Source organism: Oncorhynchus clarkii, chromosome 3, assembly GCF_045791955.1.
Source record: "Oncorhynchus clarkii lewisi isolate Uvic-CL-2024 chromosome 3, UVic_Ocla_1.0, whole genome shotgun sequence".
Taxonomy (NCBI): Eukaryota; Metazoa; Chordata; class Actinopteri; order Salmoniformes; family Salmonidae; genus Oncorhynchus; species Oncorhynchus clarkii.
Genome location: NC_092149.1, coordinates 27,549,824 through 27,570,853, shown reverse-complemented (window position 1 = coordinate 27,570,853; position 21,030 = coordinate 27,549,824). Strand labels below are relative to the sequence as shown.

The following is a 21,030-nucleotide window of genomic DNA, read 5'->3' as shown; positions in this document are numbered from 1 at the left end:
TCGGCCATATTTAGAGATGTGTCTCCTCGCAGGCCGGCCCCGGGGGGAGCGGAGGGCGATCCAGCTCCAAGGACCAAAACACAATTAAAGCTCTCCTTAAAGAGATGTAAACTGCAGCCAATCCACAAGAGGCTAGTGTTCCAGGCTAAGCAAACACCATCCCCACTGTCAGCTTTTAGCACCATGACCCTACTGCAAAAAACCCTGGGTGTGTGTGAGGCTGCAAAAAGGATTAGGGTGTAGCAGCGCTAGTGCCCTTGTCCCTCCTGGACGTCTGTCACAAGCCTCCTTCAAAACACACACCCTCTCTCACACACAAGTCCCTGTAGGAGCACATTAATCCACCTCTTTAACATCAAGCTCCTTTATTATTCATGGGAATGGCAGAGTCAAACATTCCCATTTCAAGATGCTACACTTGTTTGATCAGGAGACTGTCCGATAGTCATGTACAGACAGAGGGGAAGGCTGAGAGAGGGGAGGGGGAGAGAGGACGAGTTGTCCTTTAGCATAGTGGTAGTCAAGAGAAGGAGGGAGATGGGGAGAGAAATGGCGAAAGAGAGAAAAATGAAGCAAGAAAGGAAGAAAGAGAGAGTAAGAGAACGGATGAGGAAGAGAATGAAAAGAGAAAGAGGGAGTGTTTATTCAGACTCAGACTGAGAAAAGGGAGGAGTGAGGAGTGAGAAGGACAGCTTTGAAGCTTACCACGCAGTCTATAGCTTGACTGTCCTGACAGTAGCGAGATGATGCCACTTCCCTGTGTCCAACACCAGAAACTCCCAAGCTGATTGTGACCATGAGCGACACCTATAGGAACATGTGGATAAATCTGCTCTGAAGTCTGAGAGATTAGGAATTATATTGAGACCTCTCCATGCTTTGTCCTTGGCCACCATTCATCTGCATCACGGTCAACCATCATTGCTTCTTGTGGCCCCAGTCCACAGTGACTACGCTCCAGACTGACCCATCCACCTAGCCATGCAGGATGAGCAGGAATCAAAGTCACACTCAAGGCCATGCTTCCTTTCATCAACTCACCCCTCCTTCACTCTACTTGAATGGCAACTGCTCCCCTTGCCCTCTCCCACCTCTCCCCCTTACGCAGACACACTTCCCTTGGAAACCTTGACCCCTCATCAAACTTTTGATCAGTTATATTCTAATTCCCCATCACGCCCTCCCCGGACACACCCTTCATCCACCCTTCCATCCTGTTATCCCAAAGAGTCAGGGAATGGTTGGGGTTAGAAGTGGGAAGAGCAGGGGGGGGGGTGTAGGAGTCTATGTGGGAGGGGGGGGGGGGGTAAAATGGGGAGACAGGGGTGGGGAGAAGACTCAGGAGAGGGGGTTTGAGAAGGCCCTGCATTTGAACTTAACCCCGCCATGCCCTGGGACGGACGTGGCAATTAGCACCAGGGATCAGCATCAAACGGAACAGCGCAGCGTGAAGCTTCTCTAATTAGTCATATGAACGGAGGCAACCGCTCTGCCACTGCATGCCTCAGTCTCAGCCTCGGAGGGAGGGAGGGAGGGAGGGAGGGAGGGAGGGAGGGAGGGAGGGAGGGAGGGAGGGAGGGAGGGAGGGAGGGAGGGAGGGAGGGAGGGAGGGAGGGAGGGAGGGAGGGAGGGAGGGAGCTTTCTGCTGAAACAAGAGGGAGAGGCTAACCAAAGTCTTCTCACTGCAGTCAGGGAAAATGATATTTATTTCATTCACGGAGGACATTACATCTATTCTGTTCTTGACATGGGACTTAAACAGTTGTTAAGGAGACCATTGATTCCTCAGATAGACTGCAAATCACTGTGCAAGCATTGGGTTAAAGACACTCATTTTTTATGTTTCATTCTTTTGGTCACTTCTTTTGTAAAACAGTTTACGATTTGTGATAGGCTCAAAATGTTTCATGATAAATGCACAAATGAAAATAAATGATTTGCTGGGATGCAAGATATGTCTTAGGACACTATTTCGAACATGTTTCTGTTCTGGTTTAAGGATGGATAAATGTTTCTGTTTTAACACCAGTCTCTTGCACAGAGAGCAATCAAACTTATTTGGAAAAGTGTTATGAAAATGCTAATTCATTAATTCATCAGATATTCCAATAATAACTCAACTAAATCACATTATGATTTAGTTGAGTAAGCTGAACACACACAAAATAATTGGGCTGTTATTTTCACGTTATTGACATTATGAGAACATAGGCCATAATAAATACAGTCTGGCTAAATATTAGGCTACCTTTGTGTCCTTATTTGTGACGTTATTTCAAATGTATTCATAAATAAGCGTTCATTTTTACCCTACAAGCTCTGTAGGTGAATATTGGGTAGTGATGTATTTGAAGGCCTGGTGTGTGATAAAAGGGATTTGCATGGACATGCAAGCGCGTTGCAATGGTCTGTAATCTGGTAAAAAATCGTGGGCGCGGTGAACGGGTCCGGTCGGGTGTTGGCCACAACAACCCATTTCATTACTGTGGCTCTAACACATCGAGGGATTCAATTCAATCAACCGGCGATTATTTTCCTCAATTCCACTCCTCCGGGATATGCTATGATTCCGTGGCCACTGACCCTTACATGTGCCCCCAGCTCTCCACCGAAATAATTGTTGAAATCTTGTAATTGTCATATCCCTTAAGTGCCAGGGTTGTATCTGTAGATATCACCCATTGGTATATTGCTATCTGGAACGACCTAGTTGGTTCCTTACCACTGCGCACAAATGTCAGTTCAATGTCTACATTTGATTTACTTTTGATTGGAATTTCAACTAATCTGAATTCAAACAGGAAATCAACAAAACATGTCATTGGATTAGGTAAACAATTTGTTTAAAATAATAATAATAATCCCTTACATTGTCTACTTTTTTTCAAATCCAATCAGTTTTCCATGTTGATTCAACTTCATCCCATATATATTTTGTTGTTGAAATGACGTGGAAACGACGTTGATTCAACCAGTTTTTCCCAGTGGGTTGTTGTTGCATGCAAGAAACCCAGTGGCACGGATATGGGAGAGAAATGTCAACGTCATTAACACCATGCGGCACAAGTGTTTCAGTTTCTTAGTTGAGCGATAAACACTCATTCTCAAATAATAACGAGCTGGATGAAACTATCGATCATATTGATTATATAAACAGTATGAGGAAAAGGTACCTCACAAATGCCGTTAGATGCTTCCCTCGTGATCACTGATGCACAATTATGGGTAGACAACTTTACGTGCATAAAATATTACTCAATCATGGCAAATTATAAATATGTAAACGTTGAATTACGAATGGATGTCCCTTTCCACTGCGCAGGAGGATCACAGCGGATGTTTCCACCGTACAGGAGGATCACAGCTGATGTTTCCACGGTGCAGGAGGATCACAGCTGATGTTTCCAGGTGCAGGAGGATCACAGCTGATGTTTCCACCATGCAGGAGGATCACAGCTGACGTTTCCACCATGCAGGAGGATCACAGCTGACGTACGGACTGGAGGGAAAGTGCGCACCTTCGGACCTCCATAGATTGTTGGGGAATTTGACACGTTATATTACTTATGTTTGTATTCCTCTTCCATTCAAAACATCGAAAGGACGAATGCATAGTCTATACAGTACATACTTCTACAATCATCAATCAAACACATCGATTGTGTTGATATTCCAATTCTTATGGGGGTCATATAAACTAACCTACAAAATGGGAGAAAGGTCCAACAGGTCCATCTTGGTTTCTTCTGGTAGCCTATGAGACCATAATAACCAATGACCACCAGCTTTTGAATATGCTCTCAGGTTTGCTGTGTCTTTAAGAGTCGCCTCTAGCCACCGGTCCACCGGCCCCAAAGTGTGAATAATATTCGGTAAGGAGTTACGCTAAGTGGGAAAGCTTTTAGCACATTGTCCACTGGCAATTGCAAGGTAATCAAATTTGCCAGCACAGGTCCCTTATTAAATATCTGCAGCATCGGATTTGCATTCGGGAGACGCCTTAATGGGTTTAGTGCCCTGTGGATCTCCTACCTCAGTGTTCATGTAAACGCCGGCCCAGCTCTCCGGGAGAGTGAGTGACATTGAGGATGAGAGGTGATCCCTCCACCCCGGAAAACACCGGAGTCAGCGCTTTTGAAATATAGGCTGTATTTATAGGCGCGCAGTCGACATGCGTCAGTGAGTGCGACAAGTGGGAGAATGGATATGCGAAAATAGGATCTCAACAACGACAGGGAGGGGGGCAGAGAAGGGGATGCAGGCGAGGAAGCGTTCCATGTTTTTGTTCTAGCCTGCCTATCTTAAGAAAAACATGTTTTTGGCTTCAGCACAATGTTAAATGTAGGTTTAAAGCTTAAGCCAAGCCTGCACTATTAAAAAAAAGGTTCTGGATAAAAGCAAAAAGGGTTCTATTGTTTGCTTCATATATGGACTTATTTTGTAGGGTTATTTGATCGGAACCCCAGGGGTTCTTCTTCACTGAGGGTTCTATATGGAACCAATTTCGGTTCTAAATAGAACCTTAAGGGTACCATATACGAAGCAAGCATAGAACCCTTTTTGGTTATATCTAGAACCTTTTTTTCTAAGTGTAGGCCTACTATACACATTTTTAGGCTACATTATTTGGGAAAATGTGACAGATTGTCTGTAGGCTATGTTATACCCAGGCTATAGCTATAGTGGGTCGAATATAGGCGAGGGCATTGCTGGCTTTTTAACTATTCGATCACCTGTGCAAGTGCCCCTTTTCCCTTTAAACAAGCGTTCTAATAATAATAATAATAATAATAATAATAATAAGAAGAAGAAGAAGAAGAAGAAGAAGAAGAAGAAGAAGAAGAAGAAGAAGAAGAAGAAGAAGAAGAAGAAGAAAAAGAAAAAGAAGGAGAAGAATGAGAAGGAGAAGAAGAAAAATACCAGAAAATGTCCAATCGGAAGAAAACAACATCGAAAAATAAACAAATGTAGATGCAAGTCCACGTGCATAAAGCTGAAGGCATGAGGGAGTAAAGGGAGAGGGGCCAGATTAGGGACGCACTGGTGTGTGTCATAGCACAGATTAAGCCTGTGCTGCCCCTGCACTCTATAATACTGCACATTAGTGGTCCGTCTGAGGAGGCCTATTCTCACGAACATTGAACACTTGCAGGGTCAAATAGCCTATCATGTGTCTCGAGATTCTGTATCTCTTCTCCTCTCTATTTGGAAGAAAACATTATTGGTTTGTATCCTAGCTATTATTATAAATCCGTTTGAGTAAATTATTAAATGTGTTGCAGAATAGATTGTTTGAGCAGATTTAAATACCCTCCCAGTTGAAATGTGAATTTATTTGAGATGATGTTAATTATCCAGCCAAAATCTTTTTAAAGGTATAGGCCTATGAACTCTCAAATTCTGGCGCTATGGATTTGAAGAACTGTGTCAACATATTATAAACATATTCTGATGAAAGGTTTCGTTAAATGTATCGGACACAAATTACAACAACAAAAAACACAGCATATACAAATCAGTATATATTATTATGGATTATGTGAGAAAGTGTGGCCTATATTGTTCAATAATCAATGGGTAGGTATAACATTAGTCGAAATGACCAGTGAACACAGGACATCTTCCATGCTTTTAAATGTATTAAATGAATGATCATTATGGGAATTTGATGGGGCGAACAAATTGAAAACGATTGCTGATGCACCTCAGAAATAAAACATAATACATTGTTTTAAGGTAAAAGCTAAAATATTACGAAAGTTATAATTTAGTCCTACATATTGACGATTATGCAAATGCGGCATTTTTATCTCAATTAGAGATGGGTGTACATATCATCTTATCACGCAATGGGCTACATTAACTGATCGAATCAAGCAACAACAAAAAAAGTGCGTCCAGCCTATCTCTTGATGTGTGAAGTGTAGGGTCGCGGTTAGGTTCCCTCTAGATTTGGGCTAATGGTCGGAATCGGAAGAAAATGTGTTTTTAATAGGCTGTTGGGCTTCGATTCGGTTTGCAGGATAGTATGTGACGTCGACAGTCAGGAGGCGATTGGCTGCGCACGATAGCGATGGAGAGGGGAGTGGGGTAGGCTAAAATTAAGAGCAGTGCAAAGATTCAACAGTCCGGATAAGACTTTGCCACTGGAGTGGAGACGCACAACGATTAGTCGGTTTTTAACAATGTGTTCAACGAGTCTAAAACGGAGAGTGTTTTAAGTTTGTTCTGTAATAGACGAAGCGCATACCTTGTTCAAAAAACAGTCGAAGTAGCTTCCATTTTTTCAGCGTTTTTGTGTGCAGCCTGCCAATAAAACCACAGAGCTCACTCCGCGAGCGGTTTGGACGTTCTACTTGTACTACTCTCACCATGGAGTACACCTCTTCCCCGAAGCCACAGCTCTCCTCCAGGGCAAACGCGTTCTCGATAGCCGCTATCATGTCAAGTGGAAAAACGAAGGACAAGGAAACGGATGAAAACACCATCAAGCCACTTGGTAAGCCGATCGCGCACAGTGCCTTACATATAATTCACATTTTCAATATAGCCTACAATCGAGCGTGATAGTTTTTTTCTTGGCTATATTGTTTGTTAGATTGTTTAAATCAATCTTGACGATTATGCTATGGATTGTCTATAGGCCTAGCCCCATTTCTGAAGGCATAATGTTCTATGGGCCTATGGGAAAATAACTGAGAACCTTAATTTAAGATGTCTCACATGACTATATTTTTATAACCTTGGTCCAAATATTGGTCCAAAAATCAGACAGTGCATAACCCCGTTCATAGGCTGTCAGCAAAAGTTTCAATTTCAGATTTTAGTAGTTGTATGTACGCGATACATCGTCCAACGAAATGCTTACTTGCAGGTTCCATCTCGACAATTCAACAACAATAAGAAATAATAAAAGATATGAACATAAAGCAATATTGAACGAGCATAAAACAATATTGATGGATTTTACACATGTAGGGCTACAAAAATATGTATTCAGTAGGCCCATGGTTAACTGAATAGGCACTGAATGAAGCGTTTATTGTATCCAGTGTCAACAAAAAGTGTATGGACTAATGAAACAGAGCAACATTATATCAGAATTTTCTCTATCCAGAAATGTCATGCTGCGTTGGCTGTAGTGGTGCTTGCTGATAATTGCTAACATGTTGCTGAATATTTGATTTAATCAAGTTTACTTTTCAATTTATCCAAGAAAAAGGTCAAATGTAACATTTTCGTCAGATAAATATTAGCATTCAGTGAATACATGGAGACATGGGTTAGTAGACTAGACCTGTATGCAATTACTGACAAAGAAATATAACCCGGACATTGTTGTTAGCCACATTGCTGTTAGCCAGAACTATATAATTGTGAGCAAAAATAAATATGTTGTTTTTGTGATTCAGTTGCACTTTTGACATTTGTAGTAGGCTAATTTAATGTCGTTCAATGGAAATCAAATAGAAAAACCATTCATCTTAATTTTAATGTATATTCTTGCATTTGTCAAATACCCCTCACGTGTATTGATAATTATTTTAACTTATTTGAATACAGAACATTGTTTTGGAATGTGTATATATATATATATATATATATATATATATATATATATATATATATATATATATATATATATATATATATATATAGGCTACTAGGCTCGTTGTTAATTGATACAATAATTCGTTCTACTACTTTCTAAAGCTAAATAATAATAACACATTTATGAAAATTTTTAAACAACTATGGCTATGAGTTAGTACATTGCTATAAACGTATAATAGGCTTTATATATATATATATTAGCTGGAGTAAAAATAAACAAATGAAACCAGCATTTGAACATGGTGTTTTTTTCATCCATAGAACAATTCGTGGAGAAGTCCTCCTGTAACCAAGGTTTGGGAGAGCTGTCTTCTCTAGATGGGCACGGAGATTTCAGCGGGAGCGCGCCTCCAGTGTGCACGGAGCCGCTGATCCCCACCACCCCCAGTGTTCCCAGCGAGGAGATGGCCAAAATTTCCTGCAGTTTAGAGACCAAGGAACTCTGGGACAAATTCCATGATCTCGGCACTGAGATGATCATCACAAAATCCGGAAGGTAAACTTCAATTTCTCACTGCAAAAACAAAAAGTGTTCCATGTTAAAGCGTGTGTGTACTATATTATCGAACCACGTAGGCCTATTGGCCTACTTTACTCTTTAAATGTGAACGACAATTATACCCTAATGTAGCCTAACACGCAAACTAAAGCTACATTTTATAATCCTGTTATAAGCCTATCTGATTATCCATGTCATATTAAGCATTGGGTAATTGGATGTTCTGTTTTGTATTTTGCAGGATCAAGGAATAACATTTTTTAATAAGACTAATTTCGGCAGTTATTGTTATTATTTTTTTTTACATATGTAAACTATGCGATAATTGCACCACAAATCATTGTAGCGCACCTGCCATGCGTGGAAATGTTTATAGCCTAAGGGTAATTATGCCATCGAGTTACAACTCCAAATGTGTATAAATATCAACATCATTTAAGCAAAAATACTTTGCTCGAAAAACGTAATGCTGTTCAAAACATATTGTAGGCAAATATTCTCCCTCCCATGAATATCTATTAAAAATATATAGGGAATATGCCTCACGCTAAAACATGTTTAATCAAATAGCCTACAGATAAAGGAAACACATAAACCTCATACAAAACGGGAGCCATTGATAATATTTATGGACAAAGGAATTCAGTGAAATATGACTCTCGTCATCTTATATTTTACTTGGAGCAAAGGTTTGAGTAAATATTTACCTCTCAGCGAAAATGGTCGGCGTGGGTTTGTGTTGTCGTTGTGTTTACCGTCTCTCTTCCCCTCCAACAGAAGAATGTTCCCTACCATCCGTGTGTCCTTCTCGGGGGTGGACCCGGACGCCAAATACATCGTGCTGATGGACATTGTTCCGGTCGACAACAAACGCTACCGCTACGCCTACCACAGGTCGTCCTGGCTCGTGGCGGGCAAGGCGGACCCTCCTCTGCCTGCACGGTGGGCGACTTTTTTTTGTCTCGTCTCTCATCACAGCGAGGCTTTTATGCACGAGTCGTTAATGTCAAAATCATTCACAAAATGGTATGTGGTAGTAGCCAATGACGCTAATTATTGTTATATGGATAGCAAATACACTATATGGCGTAGATAAATACATTTTGGAAGTATTTTTTAACTTGACCGACAAAAGGTCTGCATTGGAACAAATCCGTCCTTTTGATTTTGAATAGCATGATAATATGTTTTTCTGTGTGTTTGCATGGGCCTTTTCAATTATAAAATGTATTTTAATATACATATCGTATTAATATTGCAGGTTATACGTGCACCCTGACTCTCCTTTCACTGGGGAACAGCTGCTCAAACAAATGGTGTCTTTCGAGAAAGTAAAGCTCACCAACAACGAACTGGACCAACATGGACACGTATGTTATTGATTTGTCATTGGTATTGAAACATTGATGCATATTCATGTTATTTCTGACATGAACTGAAACATGAAATCATTAGAAGGCTGTATAGCCTAACCCGAGAAAAATCCCATGCAGGCTATCCTCATCATATAACTAACTAACTGATCAACGACTCGTGGATAGTTTTCCCGTGGAATATTGGATTCATAATTATTATCTCAAAGTGTAAACAATATTGACAAATTAAAATTATAATTTTGGGGATATTTCTAAAATATGTACTGGAATTGTGTTTAGATGGGATTATAACGGTTTAAATAAATAAACATACTTGCAGGTGATTTATGAAATAATTGCTCTGTAAACTTTCCATAAAATCTCGTGGAATTTTCCCATGGGAAATCATTTTTTCCAAATCTCTTTCACATGTTATTGGGAAATGACATGTTGTCAACTGTAAATCAGAGACGTGTTGGATTCAAAATCCACATGTTGCTTTGTTTCACCTGTTAAGATCCAGTTGCATTTTATAATTTAAATTAATATTTTCTTGATATTCAAATCATCTTTTTTTCTGAAAGGGAAATTAATACGGCCTACATTTTAACGAGAAGCAGAAACACGTGCTAAACTAAAGCACTATAAGCCTATAGTGCAGGAACGAAAACAATAATGGAATATGTGTCCCATGCAACACCATTCATTTACATTATAAACATTATTAGACTAACATCATACACTGATTAGCCTACACCATACCAAACCAACAGATTGTGCGGAAAAACGTCTCCTTGAATTTACAAACACGTTACATTTCGAGGGCATGTCCGTGGTATTCGATAGATAAAAAGAGTAGGCCTATAGGCGAGAGCAATGCGATATGATGACAACACTAGATAGATATTTGCTAAACAATGTGAATGATGTCATGGGATTCTGATTTTCATGACTCAAGTAAAGGCCCATAAAACTGATTGCTTCCTATACAAGTTCAAGTTTAGATGTGTCAATTGTGAGAATTTTAGCTGAATGTTGATGAAGGCAGGCAGGAACTCCTAGTTCTTAGGACACCATACCACACCACATCTCATTTGCCCAGTACAGTCTCACATACAGTATATGTGTATGAATCTAAATCTGAACCATAGTGGTCTGAACCAGAGTATAACGGACTAACTCCCCACAGCCACACAGTAACACAATAGATCATTCTTGCTGAGCCACTGTATAGGCTATGGAGTCAGATAAAGGAGAAATGCTCTTCATCAAATCAAATTGTACTTGTCACATGCTTTGTAAACAGCAGGTGTAGACTAACAGTGAAAAGCTTACTTATGGGTCCTTTTCCAACAATGCAAAGTTAAAAAATAAAGATAACAAATATAAAATTAAAATATAAATACCGTAAATACATGAATGAGGAATACTGTAAATACATGAATGAGGAATACTGTAAATACATGAATGAGGAATACTATAAATACATGAATGAGGAATACTGAAAATACATGAATGAGGAATACTGTAAATACATGAATGAGGAATACTGAAAATACATGAATGAGGAATACTGTAAATACATGAATGAGGAATACTGTAAATACAGGAATGAGACATACTGTAAATACATGAATAACAATAATGAGGAAAAATAACATGGCTATACACAGGGAGTACCAGTACCTATGTGATGTGCAGGGGTACAAGGTAATTGAGGTAGATATGTAGGTATACAGTGCATTGGGAAAGTATTCAGACCCCTTTACTTTTTCCACATTTTGTAACGGTACAGCTTTATTCTAAAATGTATTAAATCATTTTTTCCCCCTCCTCAATCTACACACAATACCCCAAGACAAAGCAAAAATAGTTTTATAGTAATTTTAGGAAATGTATAAAAACTTTTTTTTTTTAAATATCCCATTAACATAAGTATTCCGACCATTTACTCAGTACTTTATCGAAGCACCTTTGGCAGCGATTACAGCATCTGGTCTTCCTGAGTATGACGCAATTACTCCTCTATTCAGGGAGTTTCTCCCATTCTTCTCTGCAGATCCTCTCAAGCTCTGTCATGTTGGAGAGGGAGTGTCGCTGCACAGCTATTTTCAGGTCACTCCAGAGATGTTTGATCGGGTTCAAGTCCGGGCTCTGGCTGGGTCACTCAAGGACATTCAGAGACTTGTCCTGAAGCCACTCCTGCGTTTTCTTGGTTGTGTGCTTAGGGTCGTTGTTCTGTTGGAAGGTGAACCTTCGCCCCCCAGTCTGAGGTCCAAAGCGCTCTGGGGAAGGTTTTCATCAAGGATACTGTATCTCTGTACTTTGCTCCCTTCATCTTTACCTCGATCCTGACTAGTCTCGCAGTCCCTGCCGCTGAAAAACATCCCCACAGCATGATGCTGTCACCTTCACTGTAGGGATGATGCCAGGTTTCCTCCAGACGTGACGCTTGGCATTCAGGCCAAAGAGTTCAATCTTGGTTTCATAAGAACAGACAATCTTGTTTCTCATGGTCTGAGAGTTCTTTAGGTGCTTTTGGCAAATTCCAAGCGGAAGGTCATGTGTGTTTTACTGTCTGGCCACTCTACAATAAAGGCCAGATTGGTTGAGTGAGGCTCTAGGAAGAGTCTTGGTGTTTCCAAGCTTCTTCCATTTAAGAATGATGGAGGCCACTGGGTTCTTGGGGACCTTCAATGCAGCAAAAAAAATTGGTACCCTTCCCCAGATCTGTGCCATGACACAATCCTGTCTCGGAGCTCTACGGACAATTCCTTCGACCTCATGGCTTGGTTTTTGCTCTGACATGCACTGTCAACTGTGGGACCTTTATATAGACAGGTGTGTGTGCCTTTCCAAATCATGTCCTCTCAATTGAATTCACCACATGTGGACTCCAATCAAGCTGTCGAAACATCTCAAGGATGAAACAGGATGCACCTGAGCTCAATTTCGAGTCTAATAGCAAAGGGTCTGAAAACGTATTTAAATAAGGTATTTCTGTTTTTTATTTGTTATTAATTTAATAAAATGTCTAAAAACCTGCTCTGCTTCGCTTTGTCATTATGGGGTATTGTGTGTAGATTGATAAGGGTAAAAAATACTTTAATCAATTTTAGAATCAGGCTGTAATGTAACAAAATGTGGAAAAAGTGAAGGGCTCTGAATACTTTCCGAATGCACTGTAGGTGAGGGTAAAGTGACTAGCCAGCAGGATAGATAATAAACTGAGCTGCAGCAGCAGAGTATGAGGTGTTTGTGTTTGTGTGTGTGTGGTGTCAGTATGCATGTGTACAGTACACATTATGTGTGTGTGGGCATATGTAGTGTGTGTTGGGATGTTAGTGTAAGTATGTGTAAGTGTGTGGGTAGAGTTCCAGGCAGGTACTTCCTGATAGTGTTTTTGTTTGTAAGCAGGAGGATATAGTTATGGTCTGATTTGCCAAAGGGAGGGCCTTGTAAGCAGGAAGCAGGAGGATAGAGTTATGGTCTGATTTGCTAAAGGGAGGGCCTTGTAAGCATGAAGCAGGAGGATAGAGTTATGGTCTGATTTGCCAAAGGCAGGGCCCTGTAAGCATTTCTGTGTGTGGAATAAAGTTGATCTAAAGTTGTCACCTCTAGTTCCACAAGTGACGTGCTGGTAAAAATGTAAAACGGATTTCAGATTCCCTGCTGTAAAATCACCAGCCACGAGAAACTCTGCCTCTGAATGTGTATTTCTTATTCGAGTATAACTCTATGCAGCTTGTTGAGTGCTGTCTTAGTGCCAGCATCAGGATTTGTGGTGGTAAATAGACAGCTATGAAAAATATAGATAGAAGTATGGTCTGCAACTTATCATGAGGTATTCTAACCCAGGAGAGCAAAAACTTGAGACTTCTTTAACATTAGAGAATGTGCACCAGATGTTGTTAACAAAGAGACACACCCCTCCTCCCTTCGTCTTACATGAGTCTGCCATCCAGTCTTGACGATGCATCAAAAGACCAGCATGGTGTATATCCATGTCCTTGTTCAGCCACGACTCTGAGAAACGTAGGATATTACAGTTTCTAATGTCCCGTTGATAGGATAGTCTTGAACAGAGCTCATCCAGTTTGTTCTTCAGTGACTGCACGTTCACCAACTTCTCAGACTCCATAGTGTTAACATGTTTATCTTTTCACACGCCTCTCTACTGCCACCTCAGTCATCCTCTCTCACTCTATCACCTTGCCTCTTCTATCACTATGCTCTCTCTTTCTACTTCCTGTCATTTCTCTCATTCTCTCTCCTCTATCTAACCCAGTGTTTTTCCCTCTCTGTGTCTCTATAGATCATACTAAACTCCATGCATAAGTACCAGCCCCGGGTCCACATCATCAAGAAGAAGGACCACACCGCCTCCCTTCTCAACCTCAAGTCAGAGGAGTTCCGCACCTTCGTTTTCACAGAGACTGTCTTTACCGCGGTCACAGCCTACCAGAACCAGCTGGTGAGCAGTAAATCACCACTTAACTGTTCTGTACCAGGGTCTTATTTATTAATGCACACAACGTAAAACCAAAACAAGCGTTTCGTATTTGACTACAGTTACTCCCTTCTCCTTTCTTCCGTATGGTGCCTAGTGAACATGACCCAGGGGTCTCCAGGGAGGACGTGTTCTGTTGCTGGATAGTGTTTACGGGTAGAGACAATATGTTGAGTATAGGGGGTTGTGTGGCTGGTTTACAGACAACATGCATAGGGAGTGTGTTCAGCTCTGTCTAAAGCCAGTTTTGCCACCCAGGTTATCCCTTACTCCCTTTGTGTGTTTAGTCTGGCTATCCCATGGAAAAAGATAGAGAGAGCGAGACAGACAGACAGAAAGGGAGAGGGATAAGAGTCTGAGACAGAGAGAAAGGAGAAAATAGCATCTAATCTGTTTGCGGGCCTCTTTCTTTCCAGATAACCAAGCTGAAGATCGACAGCAACCCGTTTGCGAAAGGCTTCCGAGACTCCTCCCGACTGACGGACATGGAGAGGTACAGGGAATTTTATGTCCTTGCCTGTTTGTTTATTTCTGTCCGGCGCGGATAAGATAAACAAGGGAATGGAACTGGGAGAGAGGGGTGAGAGTAGTCATGTTAGGAGCTAGCTATGGAGCTATGTACTCATTAGCAAGTGCACATGCCGTGTTGTTTATTTATTTCTGCTCATTAGGAGTGTGTGTGTGTGGAGGGGGGATATGCATGTGTGTGCTCGTGTGTGTGTGTGTGTGTTTGTGTGTGTGTGTGTGTGTGTGTGGGGGGGGTACAGTTTTACATACATGTGTGTGTATGTTACAGAGAAATTGAGAGAAAAAGGAGGAGAGGGGACACTGAATTAGTTTTGCAACTAGATGAAGGACTGTGTTACTGGAGAGTGTTGGTTTTTATTTCAATGCCAGTAATTGTCTGAAATGTTTATTTCTATAAATATCTTGTGGTTATCTGAGTGACTTCCCAGGGTGCAATGCCAACCCACCCTATTATAAACTTTGGGCTAACACACACACACACACACACACACACACACACACACACACACACACACACACACACACACACACACACACACACACACACACACACACACACACACACACACACACACACACACACACACACACACACACACACACACACACACACACACACACACACACACACACACAGTCCTTCCAAAGGATTTCATGACCTACAGCCAAACAAACACACTTTTTTTTTGATTGACCAATTCCAGCACTATTGCCAAAATCAGCTGATAAATCAGACCATCTCAGGCCATTTCCCAACCAAACAAGCAAAGTCAAAGACTGCCAAGAGACAGCCGGACAACCGACTCCCCCTTTCTGGCTGTCTCTTTTTGAGGGCTGTGAATTAGATCTGATAAATTGATCTTCAGGGAGCTGCAGAAATCACATTAGTCTGGAGTCAGCCATTGCACTAAAACACAGTGTAATTTGATTGGCTGCTGTGACTGATTGAAACCAGCCCCCTGCGTCGTGGCCTACTGTGGCCTCTGTGCCGGACAGGCCAGAGCTGATAAAAACACACACATTTGTACTGCGCTGCTGACAGATATTGCACTTTCCTAACCTAATTGGGGAGCTAATGTGGACGCATGGCTCTTGTGATGCAGACCACTCCTGTCCAACCGACCCTCCTCCTCCACCACCACCATATCTGTCCCTCTCTGTGTCACTGAGACGCTGTCTGACAAGACTCACAGGAACTAATGCACTTTCTGTTAGAGTACACACACTAGGACTAAGACACACACACTGCTTTAATTATGTACTTTGATACTTAGAAAAGAAGGATCTTTGCTTTTATGCTCCAAAGAGGTATCAAAACGATTGAAAAATGTTGTTGTGTATTCTGGGCTTTTCTATCTTTATCTACATTATGTGTGATTTTGTTGCACTGGGATTTTATAGACCGTACATTTGCCTTTATAACTAAAATGTTATGGGCTCGTTATTTTTACGTACCAAATGTATACAGATATATTGACTGTGTGCAGTTGTATTGTGTGTGCTGATATATTGTGTATCTATTGTCTACATACTGTACATTCAGCATTGTCTGTCACCAGTGTAACTATAAAAGATATAATTTGGGTTATAGGTTACTGCAAAGACATGATATATCTTGGTGAGTTGTTTTGGGGTATTGGTGTGAATGTAGATACAGTATATATTGGACTGAATGTACATTTTATATTAGAAAAGGATATTTCCATATTTTGATGTGAATGTACCAATATGTTTAAGAGTGAACATAGAGATATATTTTGGGCCCTTCTCTTTGGTTTTTGCTGCAGGGAAAGTGTTGAGAGTTTGATCCACAAGCACTCGTACGCACGGTCACCAATACGCACCTACGCAGGTGAGGAGGAGACACTGGGGGATGACGGCCATGCCGCACACAGGGGTAAGAGAGTTTGTCACACACTGATGATGTCATCACACACGTTTCACAAAATGCACATCATGCTAATGAGCCAAATGAGGGTTGTTCAGTGTTACTACTACCACGTTATTTTACTAAATAATTCAAACAATCGTCATTCACATAAATGGACCAATAGAATGCTGCTGAGTCAATGTAGTGCAACATCAATGACAGTATTATAGTAAGAGGTCTCTAACAACTTTTCTCCATCTCTCTCTAAGGTTCTGCGTTCACCGCCTCTGACAACCTCTCCCTGAGCTCCTGGGTCACCGCCACCTCTGGTTTCTCTGGCTTCCAGCACCCCCAGTCCCTCTCTGCCATGGGCTCCAGCAGCACCTCCATGGCCAACCCATTGCCCCACCCCATGCAGGGCTCCCTGCCCCCCTACAGCCGGCTGGGCATGCCCCTGACGCACTCAGCCCTGGCGGGCACCATGCAGGGCAGCGGGCCCTCCTTCCCCTCCTTCCACATGCCCCGCTACCACCACTACTTCCAGCAGGGCCCCTACGCTGCCATCCAGGGACTGCGCCACTCCTCCACCGTCATGACCCCCTTTGTATGACTCCCTCTGGGGTGACTGCCTGGCCGAGTAGCCTCTCATCAGCTACAACTACGTTTATAGACACACCTGCACACACAAGTAGATAAACTCACCGATCTGTCCCCTTCAGCATCATCACCCATCGTCACCACCGTGTCCTTGTAAATAATAAGCCCTCTGGCGGAGGCGACTGACTGGACGACCTGGAGAGGCTGCCTGGCTGCTGTCCTGCATGCTGACAGCTGAACCGGAGAGGAAACAGACTCCTACGGGACCTGGTGGAACAGACACAGAGACCCACAGACTGATATGAACACTAGATATGAACACTATTGACCTGCATATGAACATTTACGACCCAGATATGAGAACTGATGATCCAGGTATAAAAATAAAAAAATCAACAACAGAGATGCTGAGGAATGATGACCATGCACAGTGATGCGTTGTGGGAAATAGGTAATGGTCTGCTTGTGATAACTGTCGTTTGCCCCTGCCCTCCAACTGTTGGTCACAATGTTCATTTTGCACCCACTCTCCAGAAAGGCATGGACAGGAGAACCAGTGAACTGTCTGGTTTACGGACATTAAAACCAGAGGGTGTGGTAATTGTTCGTTCTCTCACTGCTTCTGAGGAAAATGAAGAATACGGGACTCCAAAAGTTACGGGCGTGCACAAATTACAATCCTGGGCACCGCTTGTGGCCACAGAGGAGAACTGTCTTCACTCCAGCTGCTGGGGCATGGAGGAATGGCAGCCATTTTTGACTGAGTCAAAGGATTCCCACAGCTTGCTGACCAAAACTCACAGGGACGGTAGAGGCAACATCTCTCCTCTCCTGCTTGAACTCAAACTCCGCTAAGCTTCCTCTGCATGCAGAATCCTATAGCCTCCTCCAGTCAGGTTGGCTGTTGCCATGGTAGTCAGATTTGTGCACATAGATGCCCTAGAGACAGAGAGAAGCCAATTGTTTCTTTCCCATCTATAAAGCCAGCCATGTGTACAGTGAAGAAGTTATAGTGGAAGATGATCATGTTTGATAGCAGTACATAAATATATCCACACTACACAAACACACACACAGGACAGAAACTATAAGACGAATGTCACATGACAGTGTCATATCATAGGACGCATGCTGCTGCAACAGATAACACAGAAAACATGTTTTTTTTTATCCTGACCGGGTCTCAAACTACTTTGTCAGTTTCCTTTGTCATCCAAAAAGCTTATATTCACCTCATACCATTTTATGTACTGCATCCAATTAGATTTGTGAGGTCAATGAAAAGAGATGTTAGTTCATGTCTCACGTGTGAATGGGCCCTAGAAGACCTCTGGAGGACCTCTCTATCAAAGTCACAGAGCGTTAAAATCACACTACGTCATCACGTATCCCCAACACCAGCAGATTGGCTTCTCTAACCTATCAGTGGCAAATCAGTAATGTATCAATGAAGTACCAAGAGGGAGAGAAAACCTGCAGACTCTGCAGCCCTGAAAGGCTAAGATGGACTTTCTCTTGCTGTATTGGCCGGAAGCCTGATTCACTACCTAACCAATACCTAACCTCTGGCGCCACACTATATATAGCCTGATTACTGTAGCCTGATCTATGTCTGCCTCAGGCTGTGTCGACACTACAGCACTCTGGGAGAAAGTCCACACCTGTAAATAATGACTCAGTGGTGCCTCCACTTAGAGGAGGGTGGGGAGGGAGGGAGATCTGTTTTGGTCGTCACGTCATTGGCGATTCATCAAGCTAGCCCCTTCTAACCAAAATGACACAGAGGCTAAGATAGTGACACAAAATGCATAGTGTATGCATCGGGTCCTTTGTAGTGCCACTCCTCTAAAAATAAAGAATAATTGCAGATGGATTCATCCATTCAATGATGTCTCATACAGTTTGTTACCACAGTAAAACCAATGTTATCGTAAAATGCTGTTCCTATATTGGCAAGAAAAAGACACCCAAGGCAGCTTTGTAAACCTCTAATTCACAGCTAAGACATCCTGACAATTATTTTTAGTATTTTCCCTCTTTCGGGGGAAAATGGGACAAACTTGGATTGTCTTGGAAGGTCTAATACAGTATTTCATTGTTGGTTTTGGAGTCTCTCGATTTCATTATGCTGAAGAAACCAATCACATGGAGTCAAAAAACATGCATAAATTAGGCTACAATTTGGCCATATTATTGTGGGCACTAACTCTGCATGTAGCTTACATGACTGTTCCCACTTACTCACCAATTTGCAAACCATGTGTCCACAAGCAGTCAGCAGGTTTGGAGTTGGAATGAGTTTTGCAGGATTTCGTGTTGATGGACAACTCTCAGTAGCCTACACAATGCATGGACTTGGAGGCTTTATCGAGGTGCTATCAAACATGATGATTGCCAGTGATGGCATTAGCTCTAAGGCTTTCAGTTGAAAGAGGCAAGTGTTTTCATTGTTAAACAATTTTGCATTAGAACTCTAACAAAGGTCTTCAACTGGTGTTCTCTTCAATCTATAGCCTACATCTGGACTTCACTCCCCATCTTTCAACATGTCCTGGTGTATGCAGCTGACAATCTCGCCAAGTCTTGGTAGAAGGGGGGATTGTAAACTTTCAAACTTTCCATTTTGAACAATGTGTACGCACACTCAAAGTATGCCATGGGAAAGAGATCTGCAAGGATTTTGTCATGTTTTTGTTGTGTTTTTATTATTACTTTAAGTGTAATCTAAATATACAGGATGGCATCTAACAAGTCTTTGTTTCGTTGATTTTTTAAGTGCAATATATTTATTTCTGCTCTGAAAATGATCATGTGTAAAGTACTATCTGACGCTTAAAAATATGCACTACCGTTCAAAAGTTTGGGGTCACTTAGAAATGTCCTTGTTTTTGAAAGAAAATCACATTTTTAGTCTATTAAAATAACATCAACTTGATCAGAAACAGTGTAGACATTGTTAATGTTGTAAATGACTATTGTAGCTGGAAATGGCAGATTTTTAATGGAATATCTACATAGGCGTACAGAGGCCCATTATCAGCAACCCTCACTCCTGTGTTCCAATGGCACATTGGGTTAACTAATCCAAGTTTATCATTTTAAAAGGCTAATTGATCATTAGAAAACTATTTTGCAATTATGTTAGTACAGCTGAAAACTGTTGTCCTGATTAAAGAAGCAATAAAACTGGCCTTCTTTAGACTAGTTGAGTGTCTGGAGCATCAGCATTTGTGGGTTCGATTACAGGCTCAAAATGGCCAGCAACAAATAACTTTCTTCTGAAACTCATCAGTCTATTCTTGCTCTGAGAATTCCATGCAAGAAATTGCCAAGAAACTGAAGATCTCGCTGTGTATTACTCCCTTCACAGAACAGTGCAAAATTGCTCTAACCAGAATAGAAAGAGGAGTGGGAGGCCCTGGTGCACAACTGAACAAAAGGACAAGTACATTAGAGTGTCTAGTTTGAGAAACAGATGCCTCACAAGTCCTCAACTGCTAGCTTCATTCAATAGTACCCACAAAACACCAGTCTCAACGTCAACAGTGAAGAGGCCACTCCAGGATCCTGGCCTTCTAGGCATTAACATTGTCTACACTGTATTTCTGATCAATTTGGTGTTATTTTAATGGACAAAAAATGTGCTTTTCTTTCAAAAACAACGACATTTCTAAATGACCACAAACTTTTGAACGGTAGTGTATGATAATTGTAAACCATAAGAAATATATATATCACCCCCAAAATGTCTCTCAGTGTTGTTTATTTTTATGCAGTGAATCGCTCATTATGTATAAACTGAAGTGTCAGTGTTTCCATCACCTTCCATCATGACCATAACTAGAGTTGTACACAACTGTAACAGCTAATAAGATCAATCTTTATGTAAAGTGCATTTAAAAACATGCTCCAGAACATTGGGGACTAGTAAATATATATATTTTTTGTTTGTTTGTTTTTTTTAATTTTACCCCTTTTTCTCCCCAATTTCGTGGTATCCAATTGTTGGAGTAGCTACTATCTTGTCTCATCGCTACAACTCCCGTATAGGCTCGGG

General features: G+C 41.5%; 1 protein-coding gene across 1 annotated transcript; it reads left to right on the top strand.

Moving 5' to 3' along the window:
* Positions 1 to 6,125: 6,125 nt before the first annotated feature.
* Positions 6,126 to 20,719, top strand: LOC139405871 (T-box transcription factor TBX20). Its single transcript, XM_071148309.1, has 8 exons — positions 6,126 to 6,499; positions 7,876 to 8,110; positions 8,891 to 9,055; positions 9,375 to 9,483; positions 13,784 to 13,942; positions 14,395 to 14,471; positions 16,294 to 16,403; positions 16,646 to 20,719. Exons 1-8 carry the CDS (start codon positions 6,373 to 6,375, stop codon positions 16,984 to 16,986), a joined length of 1,323 nt encoding a protein of 440 aa, XP_071004410.1. The 5' UTR covers positions 6,126 to 6,372; the 3' UTR covers positions 16,987 to 20,719.
* Positions 20,720 to 21,030: the final 311 nt, after the last annotated feature.

Coding starts and splice junctions, on each gene's coding strand:
- LOC139405871 (XM_071148309.1), top strand. CDS start 6,373: ATGGAGTACACCTCTTCCCCGAAGCCACAGCTCTCCTCCAGGGCAAAC. Junction 8,111..8,890: donor ATCATCACAAAATCCGGAAG/GTAAACTTCAAT, acceptor CCCCTCCAACAG/AAGAATGTTCCCTACCATCC. Junction 13,943..14,394: donor CAGCCTACCAGAACCAGCTG/GTGAGCAGTAAA, acceptor CTTTCTTTCCAG/ATAACCAAGCTGAAGATCGA.